Here is a 26,492-nt window from a genome sequence, read left to right as displayed (position 1 = left end):
GTGTGCTCTCCTTAGGAGCTCTTGTCACTCTGGGTGTTGTGCTGAGAACCAGTATATGTAACAAGATATTAATCATTGGATATAGGAGGGGGAACACAAGAAGAGAGGGATGAGGGAATTTGGCTAGAGTAGACTGAAGAGGGGATGGTAAGAACACATATCAGATAATATCAAACAGTCTTCTACCTCAGGAATCTGAGGCACAGAAGACTGGTAAACTAGGCCAGGCTGTATTCTTCGGGAGAGGAATAAATAAAAGGAAAGAGTTAGGAAGGAGGAGAAAGCAATGTAGAGCAGGAACTGAGTGGAGCTGAGCTGGGTTGCTGAAATGGCAGTGGGTACTAAAAAGATATGAAGGGAGAGAGCTGGGTGGAGATAAAGATATGAAAACTGACTGGCCCAATTGTAACCGAGGCCTTTTGTTCCACCCAGTCTTGCAGTCACTTTTAAAAAAACCACTTTGAGGTTTAATATTAATTATTAATGCTTGGCCGATGGTTCAGGTTTATTATTAACTAGTTCTTACATTTAAATTAACCCATTCTTATTAATCTGTGTATTGCTACATGGCCCATGGCTTGACGTGGTGCTCTGGCATATGGTTCCTGGGTGGATGGATGGCATCTCTCTGACTCCACCCTTCTACTCCCTATATCTCTGATTTCATTTCCTACCTGGTTCTGTTCTGCATGGCTATTGGCCAAATTAACTTCTATATTAACCACTGGTAAAGAAACATATTCTCAGCAGACAGAGAAACATCCCACATCATTTCACCCTTTATGTTTAATCAAAAAGGAAGGTTTTTAACTTTAACATAGTAAAATTACATAGAATGGAAATGGTTATCCAGCAAGAATTACAGTTACAATACGGCATCCCACATCACCTGATTGTTGTGATTACTGACTTTTGTTTGGGCTCTCTCTCTCTCTCTCTCTCTCTCTCTCTCTCTCTCTCTCTCTCTCTCTTTCTCTCTCATTCCTTTCCCAGGCCCTGAAATACTGGAAGTTTAGCAAAGGCCTGTTTCTTCTCCCCTTCAGCCTTCTTTTGGAGGATCTATCACTGATGCTATCCAGGTCTGTGAAGAGTGTCTCACAGGCAGAGTCTCAGATCTGGTCACACCTTGGCAAATTGCTCTTATTTTCTATTCTTGCAGTGTAGATTAACTAGCTATATAACCCTACTCTTTTGTGTTTCCCCCCTTTATCCACCCCCCACCTTAGTGGTTAATTTCTTATATGATTTGAATATGTCTAACTGTGAGCTACCCTGACCCATTCTGCACTTAAGCTTTTGGACCAGGCTTCTTGTGAATGTTTCCTTGTGAAGTCATTAGAGAGCAGCCTTTGCCACGGTGACTGTTGTGTCAAGAGTCAGTACACAGTGCCTGTCTCTGGACTCATCTTCTGGGTGGAGTTCCCACATGGGCAGATGGATTCGGTTCCCACGCTGTCTCAGGGAGTGGCCTGCAGGTTGGCAATTACCACACATGGCCTCAGACAGATGCTGCACCTCCTCAGCATGTTCTTATAAGGTGGAAGAAGGTTTCCTAACTCCATTGTGATTGAGCAGTAACCCTTTCGGTCTTAAGGTGTTTTGGCAAGAGCTATTTCTAGCTCCCCTGCTTCACATTGGCTCAGGGCTATTGCTACTCTCAGAAGAAAAGCATAAAGTCTAGTTCCAGCTCTGAGGACCTTCAGGCTCCCCAAGCATCTGCTCCCACTAGCCCAGTGCTCTGATTTCTGCCTCCCAGGTTTTCCCTCGTTTTCTTTAAAGCTACATATATTAACCTATATCTTCACATTTTAGCCTACTTTGCCCTTGAGGCTCATCTGGGCCAAAAATCTTTGTGTAGAGGATTATAGACCCTCATGGCTGTAGCTCCATCCTCTGATTGCTTACACGGGGCAGCCTTTGCTGCATCCTGCTTCAAAGGCAGCCTCAGGTGTGGTATCTTTTTGAGCCTCAGCTTCTACATCTGTGAGAGGGAGACAGCGGCATTCCCTTCCTTGCAGGAGTGCTGCATGCTCAGAGTGAAATGAGATGGAAGTGCAGGCACTCAGACCAGAGTCACACTCTCACAAACCGGGCAGTGAGTCACACTCTCACAGTCCAGGCAGTGAGTCACACTCACACAATCCAGGCAGTGAGTCACACTCACACAATCCAGCCGGTGACTGTGGCGCTGATCCTTTGCGCTCCAAGTTACTTCTTTTAAAGATGGCTCTGGGCTGGATATGGTGGCACATGCTGTTCGTCCCAGTACTCGTGAGGCAGGGGCAGGTGGGTCTTTGAGTTCGAGGCCAACCTGGTCTACAGAGTGAGTTCTAAGACAGCCAGGGCTACACAGTGAAACCCTGTCTCAAAAAACAAAATGAAACAAAACAAACAAACACAAGCAAAATAGCCCTGAGATAACGAAACAAACACAACAACAACAACACAACCACAATACTGTTTTAAAGATAGAAACAGTTTTGAAGATTGTATTTTCTAGGTTGGGTCCTTTCTGAAAGTTTGAAGGTTCTTTGCTTTAGTAGGAAGTAAGCTTTAGCCAAGCTAGGAGCTCCGTAGCCTGGGCATCAGGGTTTCTGTGTCATCATGAGTTTCTCCCACATGTGGCATGCCTTCAAGCCCCACGACCCAACCTTTAGCAATTATATTCTTTCCCCAGTGACTCATCATGAACTTGCTGTAGGGGACACAATCGGGTCTCAGGAGCACCCAAGCTTTTTTTTGTGTCTTGTTTCCTCAATGTTTTGTCACCCATTTCTAGGTGTTAGCTGAAACCACCTCGTAGGATTTGATTAGAGTTCTTGGTACCAGGCAGTGGCAGTCTACTTGATTAGTGCAGGAAATCAGGGACTTAATCCGTAGTAACACCTAGGTCCAAATGCAAAACAAAACAAAACAAAACAAAAAACAATAAGAAAGAGAAATGAATAACTACATAATAAATTTCCCTCCCTCTCTGACCATGTAGGTATATTGACCTCTACAAGGGCCCTTGTAGCCTCACAAAGGGAGTGGACGTTACAGAAAGCCTTTTTTATCTCCACCTACAAGGTTCCCTTCCTCCCCTTATGCAGAATCTTGGCTTTAGGATGGTCAAGTGTTTACCAAAAGAAAAGATTTAGACAAAGTTTGTCTCATTCTCCTTGGGCTGTGAAAAAGATGAAGTTTTCATGCAACGACCACCATTGAAGTATGCATACAGAGATAAAATTGCATAATGCCATCTTCACACAAGCGTTGCCATCATGTATTTACTTAAGTCAGGCATGGAGTCTTTGCAGAGCTAAGAGACTCAGTAGAGGGTTGAAATCAGGACACTGGAGACCTCTTCCCAGCAGCTGTCATTTAAAACCGAAATTTACTTATTTATTTCTATGTATGTTTATATCGTTCATGGAGACTTAAAATACCAGCAGTCAGATGCTGTAGAGAGGACCGTGTAGATGGTCTGACATCGATTTGATTGGCTCTGACTTTTAGAAAGGTTCTTTCTCAGATATTCTGTACCGTGTAGGCCTGTTAAAGTTATCACTTTATATAGTACCAAAGAAGTGTACGTTTGCTTGTATTTTGAAATAGCCAACTTTCCCTGGTCTTTCTTGGTAGCGTGCTCAGTGAGTGGCTACTGGAACCTGAGAAGAATGTGACTCACCTGTTAGCGTTGTGGGCATTCCCCGACTCTTGTTGAGTCTTGCCTCGCTGTCTAGATTTCCCCTGTACTTTAGCCCGTGTTTTATGAAGTGCATTTTCTGTGCTGAGATTGCCTTCCCAGCTCTTTTTTATTTACTAATCTGTCTCCTAAGGTATGGTTTGAGAAGAATCAACAGCACAGCACAAAATAACAGACAGCTTTGCTGCGACAGGGGCACAGCAAAGTGGGTGGGGCATTTCATCCCCACTGTGGCCAGCTCAGCACTTGCTCAGCTCTGCTCTCCGCTGTTGAGCTGGCCACAGTTCTTCCCACTTGGGAAACTGATCAAGCCGAAAACCAGTGAGAGAATGAGCCGTTGGTGCCCAGTATTCCTTGAAGTTCTAGGTTTTAAAATTGTGCAACAAATATTACATTGTCTTAGGTCTCATTTCACCACTAGGTTTTGTCATGAAGGAAAAGTTCTTTGGCACAGATGCTTCAGATAGTCTACCATTAATTACCAGTGTGTAGCGTGTTCTCTTCTAGGGGTGAACACCGCTCGTTTAGTTGACATTCTCTCGTTTGGCATCTACTGTGGTTAGGTGTCAATTCTCTCTCTCTCTCTCTCTCTCTCTCTCTCTCTTTTGTATTTCTTTGTAGCTTTGGAGTCTGTCCTGGCACTCACCCTCCCAGAGATCTGCTTGCCTCTCTGCCTCCCAAGTGCTGAGATTGAAGGTGTGCACCACCACCACCACCACCTGGCTAGATGTCAATCCTTGAACTGGTACAAAGAAAGTAGAAAGGTTACTGGACTACAATTAAGGGCAAAACAATGCTAAGGGATAGTGGATAATATTGATTATTGGCATGGTTTGTTCTGAACGCTAATATGACCTTCACAGCCATCCTCTGAGGCAGGTACCATCACAACCCCATTTCATCGCAGTGGAAAGCTAAGCACGGAGGTTTTGTATTTTCTCAAGGCCACACGGTTTGCTGGGGCATTCGTGGGTTTCACATCAGGTCTGCACCTCATTGTGTTCTAGGACATGCTGGGCCCTCCTGCTGCCTTAGTTGGCCTCTATGCTGAGTGACCTAGGTGTTTTCCTTGTGTCCTCATCCACCATAAGTTTGTTCTCACCTGCCTGGTCCCTCCACTGCATCAAGGAAAGCCTGTGTATGTTCACTGGTCTCAAGAGGACAAATAAGGCGGCTGAAGCCTGGCTTCATGCCACATGTATGAGTGTTCACCAGCATTTACTTTATTCTGTAGATACTGTGTGCATACATGTATAGCTAAGCAGGGAGACTCACAAACAGACAAGCCTAGACTCCGACGGAACACAGGAGCAAAGAATCACAAATCAGGAAAGCAGTGTGAAACTGAATAGAAATAAAAGTTAAAAAAAAATATAGTTCCATGCCTGTAAGGATAAGCAGACGGCAGCCATAGAAGACCGGGTCGTGTAAGCCTCCAGCAAAGGCGGGAGAGCATAGGGGACAATCCTGGAGAGCAGAGCGCTTGGAACGTCAGAGCTAGTGAAACTCACTCAAAGTAAGTTGTAGAGGAGGTTCTAGAAATGAGCATCTAACTACGCAACAGGTGGTATTTTATTTGACACAAGGCTTTTGATACAGACGAGATGGGCCGGAAGGAACGCTGAACAACGGAGGGTTCTGTTTACAGAGAGCACACATCTAAGTGCGTGTAAACATTTGTTGTTAACAGCAGCCACCATGGTGCCCTCAGAGAGAAGAGGGTGTGGATCACAGAAAGGCCAGGTGGGAGTGAGGGGGGTGGGCAGCGGGTCACACAGATCCACCCAAGGAAGCTTTGGGAGCTCCAGCCCCCAGCCTTCTCTGGCCCCTGTGAGCTGCTCATGAATACTGGTAGTCATCTAGAGTATGAGGTCTTAGCTACCGCTAAGATCAGGCAGCTCCAGGATGGGTGGGTAAGGTCCACTGCTACTCACTGCTGCTGCTTACTGGACTCGACTCATAGGTGCGCATGCGTCCGAGGCTCTGCCCGGGAGTCGGGGAGAGGTCTGCCCTGGAGTTGTGGCTGTGGGTGAAGAAGGGCTTTCTGGTGTCCTGGGGCCAACACTATGCTGGATCTGAGTCTGAGAGATAAGGAAGGAAAGTTTTCACTGGGAGGAGCTTAGAAGAAAAGACCGATTTTGTAGAAGGAGAGCTTCCATCTCAGTCCATGGCTGGCAAGCTGGGTGCTTTCTGATTCTGGGCTGAAGTGAGTGCTGTCTCCACACTGAAGCATTTTGGCCCCTGGATGAGATAAAGGGGCTGCCTCTAGCTTTCCTGTTATGCGTCCCTATCCTCCCTCCCTCTGCCCCGTCCCCTCACCGCTCCCTCATTGTGACTAATTTGTTGTTTGCTTTCTTGTCTTTACTAGGGCGCTACATCCAGGTCCACGGTAAGGGCACACCTTGCTGGTTGTCTTGACCACTCCTCTTACTGTTTCTTTAGGTGCGGTTGTACCTGCTTGGTAGCATTAGTAACTGTTGAATTAACGCCCCCAGGTCATCCTTAGGGCTTCTCTCACTCTACACAGAGAGTTCTGTAAATGTTCATTACAGAATAAAGAAATAAGGAGGGAAGCTATGGCTTCCCGTTCAAGAGTCTGGATCCACCACTGAGTGCCCTTAGACGTTTGGAAATGCATTCAGCCTCCCAGAGTCCCAAATCCTTCATATGTAAGTTGGGGATGGTAATAGTGCCCATAGAGTGGTTGTTAGAATATGAATGCCCCAGTGGAGTTGTTCCCTATATTAGACAACATTTCTTATTTCTTAAAGGAACAGAACTGACATTTTATCTATCTATCTATCTATCTATCTATCTATTTATCTATCTATCTATCTATCTATCTATCTATCTATCTATCTATCATCTATCTATCATCTATCTACCTATCTATCATGTGTGTATATGCATAATCTATATAAATCACATATAATAAATATATAGTATATATAATAAAAGCACACAGGCTGTGTTCTCGGTAGTCCAATAATGACTGTCTCACAGAAAGACCAGGAATCTGATAATTGCTCAGCCATGAGGCTGGATGTCTCAGCAGTCCCAATCTGGTGCTGCAGTCCCAGGAGTTCCTAGAAAGCTGCTGGTCTTCAGTCTACATTGGAATCCCCAAGAACATTGGTTCTAATACCAGTGAAGAAATGTCTCAGTAGCAGGGAGAGTGAGGGCAAGCAGACACAAAGCAGAAGCCTCCTCCTCATGGTTCTTTCAGAGGGGCTGCTGCCAGCAGGTGTGACCCAGATTTGGCGTGGGTCTTCTCACCTCACATAATTCAATCAAGAAAATCCTTCACAGGTATGCCTGACTGCTGGAGTTTTAATGACCTTAACTAATCTTGCTCACCCCTAAAGGCCTGGCCCCTGAACTTGTCCTACCTCTTGAACTAAGTCCTACCTCCTTGGGTTTGATTTTTGAGACTGGCCTTGAACTTCTGCTTCTCCTGCCTCTACCCTTTTAGTGTTGGGGTGACTAGCATTACATCTGTTTTATGAGATACTGGTGATTTGAACTTGAGGAGCTTCATGCATGCTAGGCAAGCCCTATACTAACTGAGCCACAATTCAGCTTAAAGTCCATCGTCTTACTGTCTCACATAGGGATTAGGTTATAACACATGGTGCCTTGGGAGGGTGTTTGAATTTCACCGGAGCCATCACATAACTGAATACCATCCTTGACAGATGGCACTGTGAGCTCTGGTTCCTGGCTGGTGGACATGCTCCTTACAGCAACTTGCACTCAGCAGCTACTTCCCACTCTCTGCTTTGCTCATGATCTCTGGCATTACCTTCTACACTGCGGTGTTTTGAGAAAGAGTGGTTCACACAGGCTCATGTATTTGAATGCTTATTCATGATGGAGTGGAACTATTTGAGAAGGATTAAGAGGTATGGCCTTGTGGAGTGGATGTGGCCTTGTTGAAGGAAATGTGGGCTTTAAGTTTTAAAAAGCTCATGCTAGGGACAGTTTCTCTCTCTCTCTCTCTCTCTCTCTCTCTCTCTCTCTCTCTCTCTCTCTCTCCATCAGGAGTCAGTTACTGCTCCAGGGGTCATGAACTCTTCCATGTTCTTTCTGTGCTCTCCACAATCGTTATAATGGACTCAACCTTTGAAACTGCACGTTAGCCCCCAATTAAATGTTTTCTTTTAGAAGAGTTACCTTGCTAATGGTGTGTCTTCACAGAAATAGAACAGTGACTAAGACAGAACTTGGTACCAGGAGTGGGATATTGCTGTGACAGACCTTACCCTGCTGTCTCTTGGAGGAATGTGGACTTTGAGATTCTGAACTTAGAAAAGCACTTGGACACTTAAGTGTGTGACTTAATGGGCCATCCTAGTAGGAGCATGGAGGACAGTGGTGCTGGAGGTGATGTGGAATGTGGGACCCCAGATCATAAGGTTTTAGAGGGGAAGAATATTACGTAGTCTAGAGACTATTCTTGTAATATTTTGGCCAAGATACTGGCTGCTTTCTGCTCTTGTCCTAAAACTTTGCCAGGGACTAAATTGAAAAATTTTGAATCAGTCAGTGGCACTGACAGAGAAGATTTCAAACAGCCTAGTATTAACTGTGTCCTGTAGTTAATAGTTGTCACTCTAAGCTAAGTTTCTGACTTGTGAAAAAGAATTTTAAAAAAGTTTAAGCTTTTTAAAAACTATGCTGTTGATGGAAACTATAACCAACAGAAAGCTGATGCAGGTGTAATTGAATTTGAATAAGGGGAGGGGGTCATGTTCTAGTCCCACAAAGCAGCAGAACTTAGCAGCTTTGGACTTGTGATTCTGGCTTTAGAGTCAAGAATACAAGGGGTTGTAGAATCTCCATCTGTGACTAAGAAAAGCTGTCTAGGCCAGGGGAGTGCCAAGGTGTTCCTGCATGGAGGCCTGGAGAGGCCATTGCATGGAGCTGTGAAGGTGAAGCCTGCATTGTGTTGGAGACCCCAAGATGTTGGAAATGCCAGAGGTGTGGGACACCTACCAAGAAAAACTGCTAAGAGGGGGTAGAACCAGTCCAAGGAAAAGAAGTGTGTTGCAGTCAACAAAGCTGAAAGGAGTTGGAGATTTGGGAGAGCGTTTTGACATCACACATGGAGTTGTAGAATTTGAAGTTTGGCTTGCTGGTTTTTGGTCTTGTTTTGGTCTAGTATTTTCTCCCTATGTTCCCCTTTCTCCCTTTAGAATGATAATATATATTCTGTGCCATTGTATGTTGGAAGTATGTCATGTGTCTTTTTTATTTTGATTTTACAGGGGGTTACAATTACTCAAGAGATTTCTTTGAGTCTCAGAAGAGACTTTGAACTTTTAAACAAAAGTTGAACTTTTGAAGTTGGACCTAATACATTTTTTGCATTATGATATGGCTACTAACCTATGGGGCCAGGGAGTAGAATGTAGTGGTTTGAATAAAAATGGTCACCAAAGGCTCATATATTTGATGCTTGGTCTTCAGGGAGTGGAACTATTTGAGAAAGATTAAGAAGTATGGCCTTGTGAAGTAGGTATGGCCTTGTTGGAATAATTGTGTCATTGGGGGCTGTGAGTTTTTAAAAGTCCATGCTAGGAGCAGCTCTCTCTTGGCCTGTGAATCAAGATGTAGCTCTCAGCTACTGCTCTAGCACCATGAGTATTGCCATGCTTCCCACCATGATGATAATGGACTAAACCCCTGAAACCGTAAGCAAGCCCCCAATGAAATGTTTTTTGTTTGTTTGTTTGGTTGTTTGGTTTTGTTTTTTTTTTTTTTACAACAATTGCCTTGGTTATAGTGTCTCTTTACAGAAATAGAACAGTTTCTAAGATACACACCTGTCTTCGGGGAAATGTAGAGACATTTTTTCAAGGACTTGAAGTAATGTCACATCTCATCAGGAATAAGGAAAGCATTTTCAGAAAGAGTTTGCTTTGCCCAAGGTCATCATTTGATAGTAGCCAATGAAGTCTAGGAAAGAGACCCATGTACACAGCCTTCTGTGTTCCACAAATTCACGAGCCTAGGAAGGTATATGCCTGCGCGTGGCATAGAAGACAGAGACAGTTGACATGGAAATGTGCATACACATTTCCTTTCTTGAGTAAGCAGCTTGCAAAGAGGCCTGTCAAGGATGAAGACTGAAGGGTCACAGCCTCACCTTTCTGATGAGCCCGTGGAAGAGTCTGCTCTCTGTTGGGTGGATTGCCATGTGGGCTCCGTGGCAGGGTCTGGGGTTTGCTCTCCATTGTCACCTCCTGGCACACTCTCTTCTTGAAGAACGCCCTCTCCTCTTCATGGTTCTACAGTTTCCACTCACAGAATGTTCGGAGACAAACAGAACAGGGATGGCACACACAGACGTTACACAAGCAAAGAACAAACACCTAGACACGCTTTTTAAGACATCTCAGCGCCATCTTGTAAGAGCTTTACACGACCCTCATTAATTTCTGATTTTTGTGCTTATTTAAAGAGGCCCATGTCTAAGAGTGTTCATTCAGAATCAGGCCTTTTGACCACAAGTTGACAGCCGGGAGGCGAAGGCAAGCACTAAGATTTCTGATCTTAATCTGGTCTTGCTAATTCCTCCTCCCCGAGAAGACAGGGCCTAGAACTGAGTGTGTGTGGGCTATCCATCTGTGTAGTCTCACACTCTATTCCAGCCTGAAGTGTGTGGGCAGAAGGGTGGGAAAGCCACTTCCGCTGTCCTCCAGGGTCCAGCAGGGGCCTTGGCACAGCTTGCTGGCTAGAGCCCTCATCATGGAACTGCTGTTACAAAACGCCCCCAATAGGCTGCCTTGAAGTGAAGAGAGGTTTATTTTGTTCACAGTCTGAAGGCTTGAGTCCAAGATGGAGTAGTCCTATTTCCGTCGTCCCTGCTGAGGATGGGGACATAGAAACGGTGAGAAGTACTTGATGGGGCAGGCAGCATCGAGAGCTAGGAAGCAGAGGGAAGGGACGGCGTGAAGAACACAAAGCCCCAGATATGCCACCTCCAGTAAGCTAAGGACTCCCTACTAGACCCCACCTAATATCGCCATTTTAGGGCTGGATGTTAGGGATGGAGAACTTATTTCTCTCCGGGGAAGGGCACAGAGGATGGTGTCAAATATTTCATTGTCTCCGGCCCAGCAGATCAAGCGTTGCCTCCTCCAGGGAGCAGTGTCTCCCTATCAGCTGGGGCTCTGGGCAGCTCTCATATCACCGGGGAGCCGAGAACCCACCGGTTATCAGACTACGCCTGTGGCAGGGACCTCTTCGATAGTGCTGCCTCTTCCCTCCTAATGACCGTGCCTTGTGGGTTTGGCACTGGAACTGGAACCGCCCTCTGTGGTGCCCATTATCCTTTGGGTTAGGTCAGGCGAGGAATGCAGTCACCTGGAATTTGCCCATGACTGGCCATGTTTACATGTGGACATTTCTTCATCTCTCTCTTCTTCCATCTTCTCTTCCTTCCTTCATATGTCTTTATATTTACAACGTGAAGACTGTCATGGAACATTATAGTTGAAAATCTCAGTAACACAAGGGATCATGCATTACAAGAGAGCATCTACCCCCTTTCCCAGCTGCGAGGAGGAGGAGGGTATGCCTGCTTTGATTCTTTCTCGACTCTTGACATAGACTTCTTTCTCACTACTAAATCCTCATGCCTACCTACAGGTTTCTAGAATACTGTCCTCAGCCTCGGCCCGTAGCCTCCTGATGTTCAGATGTGAGCATATTTTGGGGAGGACACCCATGTGGACTCGCTGGCCAGCAGGGTCCTCTTCCCTACCCGCTCTGCTGGGTCTGGTGCCTGATATTTAAATTTCTCTGGAAGTTGATCTCAGGAGAAATTCTTTTGTCTGGGAGTGGTAGGGAGTGTTGGGGTCTGGATGGGGTCATTAGCAACTTGGCATGTGGAGGCACACACACACACATACACACTCTCCTTCTCCCTCCCTCCCTCCCTCCCTCCCTCCCTCCCTCCCTCCCTCCCTCCCTCCCTCCCTCCCTTTCCCCCTCTCTCTCTCTCTTCTCTCTTCTCTCTCTCTCAATTCTACTTCAGCCTGCTCACAGGGAAACCTGATTTTAAGACGAGAGAGAGTAAGCATTATTAGTGCCACACTCCAGCCTGGATGCTTTCAAACATCAGGAATCTATTGTCCCCTAGCTCTGGAGGTCATAAATCCACACTGAGGTGCCAACAGGTGGTACCAGAGAGATGGTTCACCAAGTTAGGAGCACTCATCATGTGGTGTAGATTTTGTCATCTTCATACAAGCTACGGTCATCTGGGAAGCAGGAACCTCCATTGAGAACATGCCTCCGTTAGATAGGCCTGTAGGCATGTTTGTGCTGCATTTTCTTGATAAACAATTGATGTAGGGGGGCCCAGCCTACTGTGGGTGGTGCCATCCCTGGGCAGTTGGTCCTGCCTGGGTTTTGTAACAAAGCACGCTTAGAAAGCCATGGCAAAGAAGCCAGTATGCAGCATTCCTCTACAGTCTCTGTTTCAGTTCGGCTTCCAGGTTCCTGTCCTGACTTCTCTTCATGAGGGATTCTAAGCTGTAAATTTAAGTAAATCCTTCCTCCCTTAGTACTTTAGTGGTGGTCTTTATCACAGCAAGAAAAAACCACTGGAACTAGGATGCTGTTCTTTTAGTGGGCTGCAGTTTGGTTCACCATGACCTCTGGAGGCTCACAACTCTGTAACTCCAGCTCCCAGGGATCCAGTACCCTCTTCTGGGCTCCAAGGACACTCACACAAGGGCACATGCAACATGCATAGCCACATAAAATAATGAACTCATACACATACACGTAATAAACTAAACACAGCAAATTGTTATCAGGGCCATGCTCTCCCTGGATTGAGGGGAGGGTCTTTTCTCCTCCCAAAACCCAGCTCCAACTGCTACTGCAATCCTCCATGCTCTCTGAGTTGCAGGAGGATCACGCCATTCTCTGCCGCCATTGGCCCATGAGGGTGTTCTTTGTCTCTCGCTCTTTCTAATTTTTTTAGACTTTCCTGTCTATTGCAATAAAAATAAAATATAAACAGTTCCTCCATCACAAAAGAACCTGATGTCTAACATTAGGAAAGGAGCTGTGCAGAGCATCATAACCACACCACAAACTATCGTGCAGCCCTTAAAAAGGATGGATGGGGCTGCGGAGATGGCTCAGTGGTCAAGAGCACCTGGCTCAGGTCCCAGAGCCCACAAGATGGTGCACAACCACCCGTAACTCCATTTCCAGGGACTCTGCCAACTTCTGATCTTCAAGGCAAAATATTTACTCAAATAAAATAAATAAAAATTAAAAAAGGAGCCGGAAGGTGGTGGCACATGCCTTTAATCTCAGCACTCAGGAGGCAGAGGCACGCGGATCTCCATGAGTTCGAGGCCAGGCTGGTCTACAGAGCGAATTCCAGGGCAGGATCCAAAGCCACAGAGAAACCCTGTTTTGAAAAACCAAACAACAAACAAAAAAGGATGGAAAATGGTCTACAGTGTGACAGAAGGCTGGAAAATGTCAAAACACAAAGTGCAATCTCTACTTTATACAAGACTCGAGCATTAAACAGAGTGTATCTTGGGGGGATGGCATCACTGATGTTTGTATTCTATGTTTCTGTGCTTTCAGCTTGTCTATAGTGAGGACTTTTATGGCTAGGAAGAAATTTATTTTAATTAACTTTTAAGGTTAACATACAAAAGAATATTTCTTGAAGGCATTTGCCCACATATGTATCACTATACTTTGCTCATATTCTTCCTCCCTTCTCTCTGGTCCATTCTTTTTCTCACTTCCTTCCTTATTTTTTGATTTTAGATAGGTTCTCAGTGTGTATCCCTGACCTTTCTGGAACTCAGTCTGTAAACCAGGCAGGCCACTAATTCAGAGAGATCCACCTGCCTCTGCCTTCTGAGTGCGAATTAAAGGCACATGTCACCATGCCCAGTCTTGTTTTTGCTGTTTTGAGACAAAGTCTTGCTACATAACTCTGGCTGGCTTGGAACTCTCCATCCTCCTGCCTCAGTATCCTGAATGTTGGGTGTATGGCAGGTGTTAGTTACTATGCCCAACTGAGTTGTCTCCTCCTCCTCACTTTCTCTTCCCTCTCCCTCCTCTCTAGCTAACCATTCATATTGGAATAGATGTCAACTGCGCTACATTATGAACTTACTCTGCTTTATATAATGGGACCTATGATGACCTAATCGCCAATAAAATCACACTTTGAGGCCTGACATATAGAAATTCTGTGTGTCTTCCCACTCCTACCCCTTCAAGAGGAGCATAATTCAAGGTCCTTTTTAGTTCTTCCCCACACCTGTAGTAGCCTGCCTTCATTCCTTCTTTCTTTTCTTTCCTTTTCTTTCCTTTCTTTTCCTTCCTTCTTTCCTTCCTTTTCTTCTCTCTCTCTCTCTCTCTCTCTCTCTCTCTCTTTCTCTCTCTCTCCTTTTTTGTCTTTTTTTTAATGCTGGGGCTGAAACCCAGTGCCTTCTGCATATTCAGCAGGTGTTATACCTTGGCTATACTCTCTGCCCCCACTCACTCCACTTATCATTACCCTGATGAGATAGTAAAATTTCCAAGAGAAGACATATTTCCCATATGCAGTGGCAAACCAGGAGCTTCGTGGCTAGCTCAGGTCTCTAGTTCTGGGCACTTTGTGCTCTGGAAGACTTCTTTGAATTGGTTTGTGACATTTACAAGTCGGGGAACTCCACCAGCGGATCTGGATGTTTGGTCTCCAGGGCAAAGCAGAACACCTGCTGACTTGAGCATCCCATCCTGTGTTCCCCCTAGCCCAGAGCAGAGCAGGGGCTTCCCAAGGTTGGGCAGAAGCACCTTCTCCATTTTGCTCCCCAGCTGGGTCAGCTGTCACTCATCACTTGAACCAGCTGCCACCAAAAGACTATTAAGGGAATAAATGAATAAATACTTGATGATAATGTGGGCGGCGAATGAAATGTGCCTGGGATTCCCGTTTTCTGTGCGATCATCTGAATCTTCCCCAGTGAAACTGCCATCCTCACTGTTCTGCTGAGACAGTCAGTGGCAGATTCTCCGCTGATGTCTCCTCTCTGTTAGCAGCATGGACACAGTGGGTCGCCGAGGGTCTTAGTCGGGGTCACTCTTGGATGAAACACTATGACCAAAACAACTCGGGGAGGAAAGGGTTTATTTGGCTTATTCTTCCATATCACAGTCTGTCATTGAAGGAAGTCAGGACAGGGAGTAAGTCAAGCCAGGCCGGAACCTGGAGGCAGGAGCTGATGTAGAGGCCAAGGAGGGGTGCTGTTTACTGACTTGGTTCTCATGACTTGCTTAGCCTGCTTTCTTACAGAAGTCAGGACCACGAGCCCAGGAATGGCACCACCCATAATGACCTGGGCCTTCTCCCATCCACCACTAATTAAGAAAATGGCTTATAGTTGAATATTTTGGAGGCATTGTTTCCCCCAGTTGAGGCTCCCTCCTCTCTGATGACTCTAGCTTGTGTCAAGTGGACTTAAGACTAGTCAGGACATCTGCTGTAAAGACACTGTCTTCCAGGAATTCGGTCACACTTACGACCTCTCACTGGCCAACATCAGTGGCTTGCAGACCCAGCCTCCATGTTTCTGGAGCCAGTGCTCTCTCAGAACATCACACTTAATCCTGTGACTTTAATTGTCTCCTCCCTGCTAACTGAGTTTTGCCTGTGGCTGGCAAGCCCCTCTGAGCTCCCATCCTCCGTCTTTGCTTAGAGACGTAGTAGCAAAGAGCCTTAAACTTAAAGGTTGAAAGCCATCTCCTCCAATGCTTGTTTCTCAGGGCCCAACGTCTCAGTAGACATCATGCTAACTCTCTCAGTTGATCGGGGGAAACACTAAGTAAGCATGCTCTTCATGAATTTGTCCCCTCATCCACTCAGCCTGCTGCTACAGCCTTTGGAATGGTTGATTCTGTGCCAATTTACAGAGCTCATGGGAGAGAGAGAGAGAGAGAGAGAGAGAGAGAGAGAGAGAGAGAGATCAGAAAGAGAACTTTAGTTTGATTTTAGGCCTGACCATGTTTATTCATAGTTAAGGGGCATCAAAGGGCATCTTGTCACTTACTTGTGTCGTACAGTGAAGATGGGATATGGTCTCTTATGGGGTGGAAATGACATCTGTAGCCTGCAAGGGAAACTGGGAATTGTAGTCTTTCAGCAGGAAAGTATCACAGGTTATTTGACTGACACACCAGTGTAAGGGTGACTGTGAAGGCACTTAGGGTGAAGTTCATCTCAAGAAACGTATCCTAATATTAAAAACATGGTAAGTCATGCTGGGAACATGCTGCTCAATAGTGGAGAACCTGCCTGTCGGGCATGAGGCCTTGGCTTTGATTTTGGGTCTTTTTTTTTTTTTAAAGGGGGAAACAAAAGAAAATAAGCATCTTAATAAAAACTTCAATGACTGCACTAAGCCTGCCTGATTTTCAGTGCTAACTACACTGAACACTGGCTGTTTGTTCTCAAGAGCCCCAGCATGGAGACAGGGGTGTTTGCTGCTGTGGTCTCTTAGCTCACCCACCCACAAACCCCTGCCTCCCAACACTCTAGTCATGGTGCTTCCTTTAATATGCAACCCAGGCTTCGGCCACAAGACCTTTGCTCCTGCTACCTCTCTGCCTGGAAACCTGACCATTCATCAGAACAACTCATGAGCAGAACTGAGGCCTTTGCATCTCAAGGGAAGCAGGGACTTCAAGAATGAACTGTTCATTTCAGACTTGCCAAAATGTCTGTCTCAGTCAGCCACCCCAGGGGACCCTCTGGAACCGTTGATCCGGGTCTTGATCCATCATCATTTCTAGTTGTGTGGCCCCTGTATGGCAGTGGTTTGGGGAGAAGTCCCAGACAAGGGATAAGCTTAGCCATTTGCATACAGAAGTCAGAGCTTGACTTCTCTTCGCTGTCTGATTCTTGGGCACCTCCCAGAGACTTTGAAAGGCTGCTTTCTAAAGAACAACTTACCCTTTCATCTTGAGTCGGTTTTGGTGAGGGGAGGGCATGGCTCACAGCGTAGAAATCAGACACTTTAAACAGTTGTGCATAGACAAAACGCCCACCATGAGTGGGCTGAGATCAAGGGACCACACCCCTGAGAGTCCTTGCCATCCCTAGCCCTCCTTGTCCCCTATGCTTTCCACCATGAATGGATGGCTGGTCCAGAACATGTCTCTGTAAGAATATGTCACTGTGTTCTGATAATGGTGGATGAGCTCACATGTCAGAAAGGTGATACTTAAAACATGGGACCAACCAGGATGGGCGCAGGTATTAAGTCTGACATTCAGAAATGGTGTATGTGTGAATATGTGTGTGTGTGTGTGTGTGTGTGTGTGTGTGTGTGTGCATGTATGTGCAGACTTGAGCAAGTTAAATGACCCTCTTCACTTTCTCCTTATCAAAAAGAAAAAAAATGCTTATATTACGGGGCTCTTGTGGTTCTTAAATAATATATAATAGTTCTTGGCTGATAGAGAACAGCTTCTATCTGACTCACAACCAATTAGCACACAGTTTCTGAAGCTGTAGTGGAGGCTGGCTGGAGAGCCTGTGTGCTGTGTGTCTCTAGGTCGATCCACTGTGGACACTCTGGATCACTCCAGAGAGACAGACTTCTGTCCTTCTCACCATCACCCCACGTTCCTCCTAGAATGTGAAACTGACCAGGTCACGGCCCTTCCTAAAAGCCCAGCGAAGCCTGAAAGTTCTGCCTCCAGAGAGCCTGAGACACAAGCCTGCTGCCAGGACCCTGCCTCTCTCTGCCAGTCTTGTCCTTGGGCGTTCCTGCAGACCTTTGCTCTGGGTAGGCAGGTCAGTGCCCAGTGACCCTGTGACTGGTTAGTTCGAGCAGTCAGGCATCTGAGCAGTCTCAAAGGTATGCAGCCTGTTCTCTCTGCCTCCTGTGGGTGATCTCAGGGGAGATTTCTGAGGCTCAGCCCCGCTGTGTGATACGCATTCCCCAGCTCCACTGCCCATTTGAAACAGAAAAGAGCTCCGTCCAGCACGACCAGTTCTTCATGAATGTCTGACACCTTCAAATGGTTTGGGTAGTCCAGTCCTTCAACCATAAAGTTCTCCGTAACACTGGGTGATTTCCTGGATTCTCTCCCACCAGGACTTTGGGGGTCCACAGCTGGAAGTTCGGGTGCTCAACCCTGTTCAACAGCCATTAAGTGGTTCACTGATACCACAGACTGTCTGTCACTCACTGGCCCTACTTTATCAAACAGCCAAGGAAGCATTTGCAGAGAGGCTTCCTAAGAGCCGGCAGGGGAGTCTGGGCCTAGTCCATCTGGGAGCGAGCAAGAAGGACACCCTCGATTCCCAGGATGCTCTTTGCCCTCCTCTGCCCTGGCCACCCTCACAAGAACCGAACTGTGTCTGGATCCTAGAATGCGAGGAATGTGCCACAGCCTGATAGGCATGAAGCAATCTGTCGAAAGGCAGGGAGGAGCTGCTCCCCAGGCCAAGGCCTGACAGCGCAAAGACTATCTGGCCTGCAGGCTGAGTGGCCCCTCCCACCTTCCCTGGCCTCCCCACTGCAGGCCGGATATCAAAGGCTGCTTTGTGCATTGAGCAGCCTCGGTCCCTCGCGTGCCAGGGAGGAGGCGGGAGGAGGGCCTCCGATGGGAGGCTCCCAAGTTTCTCCTGACTGGCGTTCCCAGGGGCCTTGGCCCAGGGAGGATGGTGCACACATGGGTGGCTGCTTCTGTATCCCTGGGGAGCGGAGTCTGCCCTGGGGCCCAGGTGAGTTTCCCGAGGGGATCTGGCCTGGGTCTTATGCTAGAGTGCTGGTCCAGGGAAGTTGGTGTTTTGGAGAAACTCTCCTTCCAAAGACTGGGAGATGGCTGTACTGGCTGCCTGCCTCTCATCCCCTTCTAGTTTGGTGTTTCGCATTCTGGGTTCAAAAAGGCAATGAAGTCTGGGAAATTCTACTTTACCTGAGAGGTAGGTTCTGTGCCGGGTCTGCGCTTTGTGAACAGGGAGTGAGGGCTGCTCTTGGCAGCCACTCCTAGTATGTGACTAAGCCCTTCCTTCCTTTTTTCCCAAGATTCCCTAGGACAGGAAGCGGGCTCCACAGAGAGTTCCTCTGTGGCCCATGGACGGTCATAAATTTGTTTGGGGTCACTCAGCGCTATTTTCATCAGGGTTTCTGCTGCAGAGGAAGCAGGGCTGTTTCCCTCCTCTTACCTACGTCGGTGGCCCGGCCTATGGAGTCGAGGTCATGGGCAGTTATGTTAAGAAACTGTCCAGCAATCTGGACACAAAGTGACTAGTCTTCTTGGTTTGCCTGAGACTGAGGGCATTCTTGGGATGTGGTCAGCTCTAAAACCCAGATCTCCACAGCGAACCAGGGCAGTTGATCATACTGTTGAGGAGCTCCTGGAGCTTTGCATAGCTCGGCAGCTGAAGGAAGCCCTGTGGTCACACTGTAGGATGTCCATCCGGATCAGTAGTGGCTCTAGGGGAAAAGGGTGGGGTTGGGCTGGGGGAGGATTCACTTGGGAGATGGAGGAATGTCACTCTAACGCATCGGTCTGTACCTTTGTTAGGGTCACATTTCTTTCTGGAGAGCTACCATGGTTCTGGTGAGCACCACCATGGTTCTGGTGAGCACCAATGTTCTGGTGAGCACTATCATGGTTCTGGTGAGCACCAAGCTTCTGATGAGCACCACCAAGGTTCTGGTGAGCATCACCATGGTTCTGGTGAGCACCATCATGGTTCTGGTGAACATCACCATGGTTCTGGTGAGCATAGCTGGGAGGTTCCGCTAGCTAAGGGCTTTTCCTCTGAATTATTGCTTTCTTCTATGGCCTGTGACTTGGGTTCCCCAAAGGACCTGAGATTTTTAAAGTGAACCTCAAGTAAGCCAGAAGTCCTGGCCTACACATTTTGACACTTATAGCAAGGACGTCTTCCTAGCCAAGGGACATCAAGAACCCTACCCAAAACTACGTAGACAAACTCCAAATATCACGAAAGGCTGTGACATATTGGGGGCTCAAGTCTATACATTCAAAATAGAAAACAGTCCAGCACAGGGTTATTCTTGCCTAATAGATGTCAGGCCTTGTTACTATTTCTGTGACCCTCAAATATCACATTCTCTGGGGTCCATGGGATCCTCTAGAAAGTCTGAGGCCCCTGACACTGACCCTAGCTTCAGTGGAAGGAACTCGGCTGCTGTTTGACGGGCTTCCATTTGGGATGAGTTCAGTGGTGCGAAACTCGGAAGCCGATACCGAAGGCGTCCTTGAAGTTTGATGCCACCGTCGTCCCTCAGTTTTACTTTAGCTTTCTTTAGTTTTCTTTTTCCCACCACAGATCCTGGTCAGCCCCTGGATTTGCTGTTTCTCCAGGAGCTAACTATTTATTCTGTCACAGCCTTCCAGTCATTCTTCCTGTATTGTTCTCCACCCACCAGGCTTTTCCTGAGGGAAGTCGCTAGGGATGCATCTGAGGCCAGATGGTGTAAATATTTCCATCCTAGCCTCCCGGTGTATCCTAGGGAAATGTCGCAGAGTCTGAGACCCTTCTCTGGACAACAGCTTTGGCACGACCTTAGATAAGTCTCTGGGACCTTTGGCTAGCAGTTATCTGATGCGGGCTGCATTGAGTGGTGGTGCCAATCGCCAGAACTTTGGGGAGGGTTTAGATTGGACAGTGTGTCTCATAGATGTGACTCTCAGTGTTGGCTGGCTCTTCTGCTGTTAGCTAATACGGGCCACACCTCTTCTCTCATTTGCTATTCTCTACTGGAGAGAGGTCTGTGTTCTAGTTTCTTTGGCTGCTGTTGCTATTGGGTCTGTGTATGTGGGAGTTAACAATGAGGACCAAACCATGTGTCCTTGTGTATCGGGGAGGCAAGGGACAAGGTTCGAGATAATGTGGGACCCTGGTGGCTGCCCAGGTTTGCCATGGTGTAGCAGTAACGGAAGCTGGCTTGGGTTGCCTCCGCAAGCTCTGTTCCTCTGCAGAAGAAGACTCTGTAGAGCCTTCCTGCAGCTCCTCTGGTTGATTCTTCTGCTTTCTACAGAATTCTCCCACTAGCATGTGGTGAGAGGGCGGGTCCTGGCCAGTTGCCAGGCCTCTGACTCCTCCCCTTTGGGTCTCTTGCTCTTAATCACCAACAAGTGCCCACTTCAGATCACAAAGGAAGTCATGGCAGAAGCGCCTAGCTCTTGTCCCTTATTCCCAACACCCCTTTGTAGAGATTTGGCAGAAATTCTTACATAGAAGATGGAGGGGAGAATTTTTTTTTTTTTTGTAGACTCCATCGCTCTCTTTTCAGCCTTTCTATTAAGACCGACTCTGATAGAATTACATGAGGAGGGGAGTGCACACAGCAATCAACAGGGCACCACCCTGAATTTGAACACAGTGATGGCACAGAGTGTTGGAATAACGAGTTCCATCCTCTTTATCATTTTGTGCCATCAGAACTGCTTCTTTTCTTTCTCTTTTTGAATAAATAAAAAAATTGCATCCACAGTTAGGGTCCCTTGGATGGCTCCTTCCAATCTGACTCCCACAACTCACTCAGCAAAACCAATCACTTTTGTGAATTCTGTGTTTTTTTTTTTCCCTCTTCCATATCCACGCACGCTCAGTCACTGCAAAGAATAGTTTGCAATTTTCGACACCAACAAAATGCTATTGTTATGCAGATTGCTTGCCGACCCCGCTGCTACTTTGCAGTCTGAGATACATCCATATAGATGGATGTAACTATAGTTAAGAGTCTGTGTTTTCTTCCAGCAAGGAGATGTGGGCTTAGCTCACAAAAATTGCGGATGGCGTGTCTTCTGGGTCAAAGGAAAAAAATGTGGGTGAAGTAATAAAGAACAGGCAAGTGAGCCTTCAAGGTCCATTTTCTTGACGTTTTGGGGTGAGGGTTGGAGCAGAGAAGCGGGAAGAAGAGAAGGGGGAGGGGCTTCACTTCCTGCAAGTGTCAGTGTTGGGATGCTCTCCTTATTAGAGACACTTTGACCTTAGAGTTCCAAGGTGAGCTACTATAGTAGAAATAACCAAGTCTGTCCCCAGGGATCTGGATGACCTGTTAAGTCGCTGTGTGACTTTGGTAAAATCACCACTCATTTCTATGCCTAAACTTCCCAACATTCATTTTTTGTGATGTTTCTTTCTCCTTCATATTTAGCATCAGTATTTTGGCAGATCAGGGGCCTTCTCCTTCTCTTACTGGAAAGCACAGTGTTGTTCACTCCGCTCTCTCACTTTCCACTGTTAAAATTACAGTCCGGTCTCCCACTCCCTCCCCTGACTTTCTAACGGCCTTCCAGCTGGCCTCGCCTTCCGGTTCCTTCTGTGTCCCTCCCGTGCTTCTCCTAGCAGAGTGATCACTTTCATTGAGCCCCTGCACTGCTGAGAATGTCCCATAGCTTCCAACCTGACCTGTTCCATCTCTGCCTGCCACAAAGTGCTCCTCTCTCCTGGCCCTGCTCCATTTACCAAGCATGGCTTCTCACCTGCCCAGCACGTGCAGGTTGACTTTTACTACCATACACACATACAAAGCTCATTGCTACCCTGCATGCTTGTTTCTTGCAGATTCAAAGAGCTTTAGAGTTGTTCATTTTATTTCATGGGTTTTGCCTGCATGTGTCTATGTGTACCACATGCATGCTTGGTGCCTGGGGAGGTCAGAAGAAGGCATCGGGTCCCCCGGAACTGGAGTTACGGATGGTTGTGACCCACTGTGTGGGTGCTAGGAATAAAACGAGTATGTTCAACTGAGAAGCCATCTCTCCAGTACCCCCTTGAAGGTTTCTTATGTACTTTCTTATATACTTTAGGTTCAAGTTTTTTGATGACTGTCTGCAGTGTTAATGCTTTTTTTTTTACTCTGCCAGCTGTGCAGCAGTCTTTTGCTTCCACCTTTTGATTAGCAAAAATTCTTGAATTTAATGTATTATAGTCTATACATTATTATTATTATTATTATTATTATTATTATTATTATTATTATTATTATTATTGATGTGGGGAGAAGAATAGTTCTTTTCCAACCCTGCTTAGAAAACCATTGACAACTTAAATTATACAGATAGTCAGCCGTAGTTTCTGCAAGTTTATTTTTAGAGACATCTTTTAAAATGTCCCATCCTCCCTACCTCTGGGGCTGGGGAGCAAACACACAGGCTCACGTTCCAAACCTCACATCTCCTTTATAGGCCATGAAACCTGTGTTCCATACCAGGGGCATTGCCTTGGACTTCCCTTCCTGAAGGAAGGCTCACTTCACAGGGACTGCCGTCAGAGCTTTCTCTGTGCAAGGACACAAAGGGTGACCGGGTAGGCTGGGCTGTGGTGACTGAACAGCTTGTACTTTGCTGGGACAGTGGCCACTCACCTCTGCTGATTGTTTGAGAATGAAAGCCCTGGGTGATAAATCTTCCAGTTTTCAAAATAAAGACAAGCATTTTGGGATAAATAAAAACATTTTGATTTCCAAATGGCATTAAGCAGTTAAAACTAAAAGTTTACTCTAAAGGAGGGGGAAAAAGATGTTTGTGGGTTTACTTTGTGGTTTAAGTTTGTCATAAGATAAAAGAGCAGCCACCACACCATACGTGCTTCGCGGGCCAGTGATGGGGACACCATTTAGACACGCTAGAAATGCAAAACCTCAGGGTTCAGCTCTGAGCAGAATACCCAGAAACAATCCAATTAGGTGCTCACTGCATATATAAAGTATAGATGGAAGTTTCTGTCCCACCCTGTCCCATAGCCATTTATTCCCAAATAAACACTCAGAGGCTTATATTAATTACCTATTAGCTTAGGATTATTATTAACTAGCTCTTACAACCTAAATTGACCCATATGCTTCGCCATGTGGCTTGGTACCTTTACTCAGTAAGGCATTTTTTACCTCGCTTCCTCTGTATCTGACTGGCAACTCACCCTTTGCCTTTTCTTCTTCCCAGAATTCTCCTAGTCTGGTTGGCCTGCCTATATTTCCTGCCTGGCTACTGGCCAATCAGTGTTTTATTAAACTAATACAAGACAAATCTTTACAGTGTACAAGAGCATTACTGCAGCAAAGAAGCACTGATTTGTGCATGTGGTTCTGAACCCTGCCTTAAACTGATGTGATCATATGGGAATTTAAAGCAAAAGTAACTGTAACTCCTGTAGCTGCCCTGCAAACCACAAAAGTCAGAACCCATGTTGATGAAGCCTAAGCATCAATATATTTATATATGTTTAACATATAGATTTAATATATACATACATCACAACATATGCATATACAATACATACACACATATGTATGAAATATTAAACCTAGCCTGAATGACCCAAATAAACAGCCAGGATTCAGAAGTTCTGATCTGGTCAACCCCTTCTTTCATAACTGGAGAAATTAAAGACCCCAGAAGTGGACAGGTCAAATGCCTTGTCCAATGTCGTCTGCCCAGTCCATGGAGAAGTCTCATGATTTCCAGCTAGTGCCCCATCCCCCAATTACTTCTGACTCCTGGGGGCAGAACCGCAGAATGAGTCTGATGGCCTCATCTTATTTCTGCCAGATTGCCTACTAACGTTAGCTTTCAGCACCGAGCAGACCGCAGGGTTTTCTGCATGGAGACCCGGCCCTTCCTTCTGCCTACTCAAGCTGAGATCCATTCGTTCCCACTGCCCATCAACGTGCTAACTGCTCCCGCCATGAAGAAAGGGAGAGAGACCCTGGGGGTCCAGATGTCACCATGGAGGCCCACCGGGGAGAGGGGCCAACCCATTTGACAGCAGTATGAGGGCTAACGTTTGGCACTAGCTAGGGTGATTGTGACTGCTAGAGTCTTGTCGCATGCTTGGGCTATGTCATTAAACTGCAGGTCCAGATGGCAAGACTCAGTGGGCTTGGACACTTCTGACCTAAATTTTATAGGCAGCTGTGAAGATTAAGTAAGTTACTTGGAAACAAGGTTATCTACCTTTTTTTCCTAGGAGGAGCTTGTGCTTGCATGGTTCTGGTCCAGTGGTTTAGTTCTTGAGAATTTTTGTGGCTGAGAGGACAAAGTCCATCCGTCAAAATTAATGTGTTGAAGACTTGAGCTCCTCTGTCTGTATTTGGAAAATATCATGAAAGAGGCCAGTCCTGGAGGGCTTTCCAACTTTTTGGGTTTTCCACTGAAGAAAGACCCATCATGGGCTATGTATTCTCAATGCTGTGCAAAGCTCTGAGCGTGATTCATGACACTATAGCACGAAAGAACTACCCTGGGCTGTACGTGGCCCGGGGGTGGTGGCTGGACACACCTTTGCGTCTCCAGTGATGGTGAATTTCTCTGCCCTTTCTACTTCCTCGTCCTTCCTTTTCAACCTTAAGCAATCAAAATACCACTCACCTAGCCTCGCCCTGGTCCCCACCCTGTGATTCAATCTGCGGTCCCCCTTTAACACTTATTTATATCTAGTGTGTGTGTGTGTGTGTGTGTGTGTGTGTGTGTGAGAGAGAGAGAGAGAGAGAGAGAGAGAGAGAGAGAGAGAGAGAGAGAGAGAGAGAAAGAGAGAGAAGAGGTCAGAAGATAAGTTTCAGGGATCAGTTCTTTCCTGGGGATTGAAATCAGATTATCAGGTTTGATGGCCTTTGTCTACTGAGCCATCTTATCAATCTATCAGCCCACAGTCTTCCTTCTTTGGACTCTGTTATTTTGGTGGCAGTAGTAGGGCTGCTTATAATGGAGCCCCGAACCTTGTTCATGTAAGGCAGGCACTCTTCTGACAGCTTCGGCCTACACCCTTTGCTCCATTTCAGCAGCCATAGGAACAGGAACTATTTTGAGGGCTGGGAAGAGAGATTTTAGACAGGACCCCGTCTTGTGGGCAGCTAGGTGGACAGCATGGGGAGTTATGACCGCTCCTCAGCCATCTCTCTAACGGTACCATTCTTTCTCACTCCGCTCCAGTCCTCCCATGCCTATGCATTGACCTAGGCCTTGCTGCAGTTAGAGCCAGAATGATCTGCGTAGGCTCCACACACCTGGAGTACCGTCAGTGGACTGCACCCTGGAACTGGGTTTGACCTCTGGGTGGGAATATTTAATGAAATGGGTGCACCCAGACTGCTGCAGGATCGAGATAGCATACATGGCGGGTCTTTGATAACAGCTGGCTACAAAGTAATTATAAGGCAATGGCGACACTACTTCTCTTAAGGTCCTAGTCTTGGTTAAACCACTGGCACTTGGTAGGAACCTCCAGTCCATACTTAGGACTTGCGTGTACCCTTCCAGCTGATCTTTTGCTTTATTCTCTGCAGGTAAAGAAGCTCCTTCCAAGGATCCACCCGAATCAAGTGAGGACGCAGCCTCGCTTGAAAACAAGGGAAAATGTTTCCTGCCACAGAACATGACTCAAGGTATTGGAATCACAAAGATAAGTTCAATAAAAAAAAAATACCTGTGGGTAGAGTATTTCAGAAGCTTCCTCATCTCTCCCTCTGTAGACCCCCACTCCTGTTACCCTCGTTTCTCGTTACCTCCATGTGTATCTTTGTGTGTCTTTATCATCTTGTGAGTGTGTCTTTATCATACCGTCACACTCACAAACCTCCCAGACTGTTAGTCAAAGCTCTTTAGAATCCAGCATGTGTCAGGAACTCCATATATAATTTCTGAGTTAGAGAAACATCTTATTTATTAGATTTCTAAGGTGATATAGGGGCGGAATTAAACTGAAAAAAATGTGTATTCAGCATGCGCCTTTGTATGTATGCAGTACATAAATGTCTAGAAAATGTATGGCAGAGAC

The 26,492-nt window shown here is 46.4% G+C and overlaps 1 protein-coding gene and 1 long non-coding RNA gene across 2 annotated transcripts in view; one reads left to right on the top strand and one right to left on the bottom strand.

Annotated features, from left to right (window-relative positions):
• Positions 1-790: 790 nt before the first annotated feature.
• LOC125390597 (uncharacterized) lies at positions 791-11,607 on the bottom strand. The gene is made up of 3 exons (XR_015734692.1): positions 9,837-11,607; positions 5,623-5,769; positions 791-2,886 (listed from the first exon to the last, which is right to left on the bottom strand). It is a non-coding gene; the product is annotated as an uncharacterized LOC125390597 (long non-coding RNA).
• A 6,669-nt stretch (positions 11,608-18,276) lies between these two features.
• Positions 18,277-26,492, top strand: part of Sh3tc2 (SH3 domain and tetratricopeptide repeats 2) — a 57,778-nt gene continuing 49,562 nt past the window's right edge. Inside the window, exons 1-2 of the mRNA XM_087896008.1 lie at positions 18,277-18,458; positions 26,002-26,100. Coding sequence (XP_087752134.1) covers positions 18,338-18,458; positions 26,002-26,100 — 220 coding nt within the window. The 5' untranslated portion in view covers positions 18,277-18,337. The remainder of the gene's footprint in view (positions 18,459-26,001; positions 26,101-26,492) is intronic.

Source organism: Myodes glareolus, chromosome 13 (assembly GCF_982192425.1).
Source record: "Myodes glareolus chromosome 13, mMyoGla1.1, whole genome shotgun sequence".
Lineage (NCBI taxonomy): Eukaryota > Metazoa > Chordata > Mammalia > Rodentia > Cricetidae > Myodes > Myodes glareolus.
Note: the sequence above shows the minus strand (reverse complement) of the source record. Positions and strands in the feature narration are given on the sequence as shown.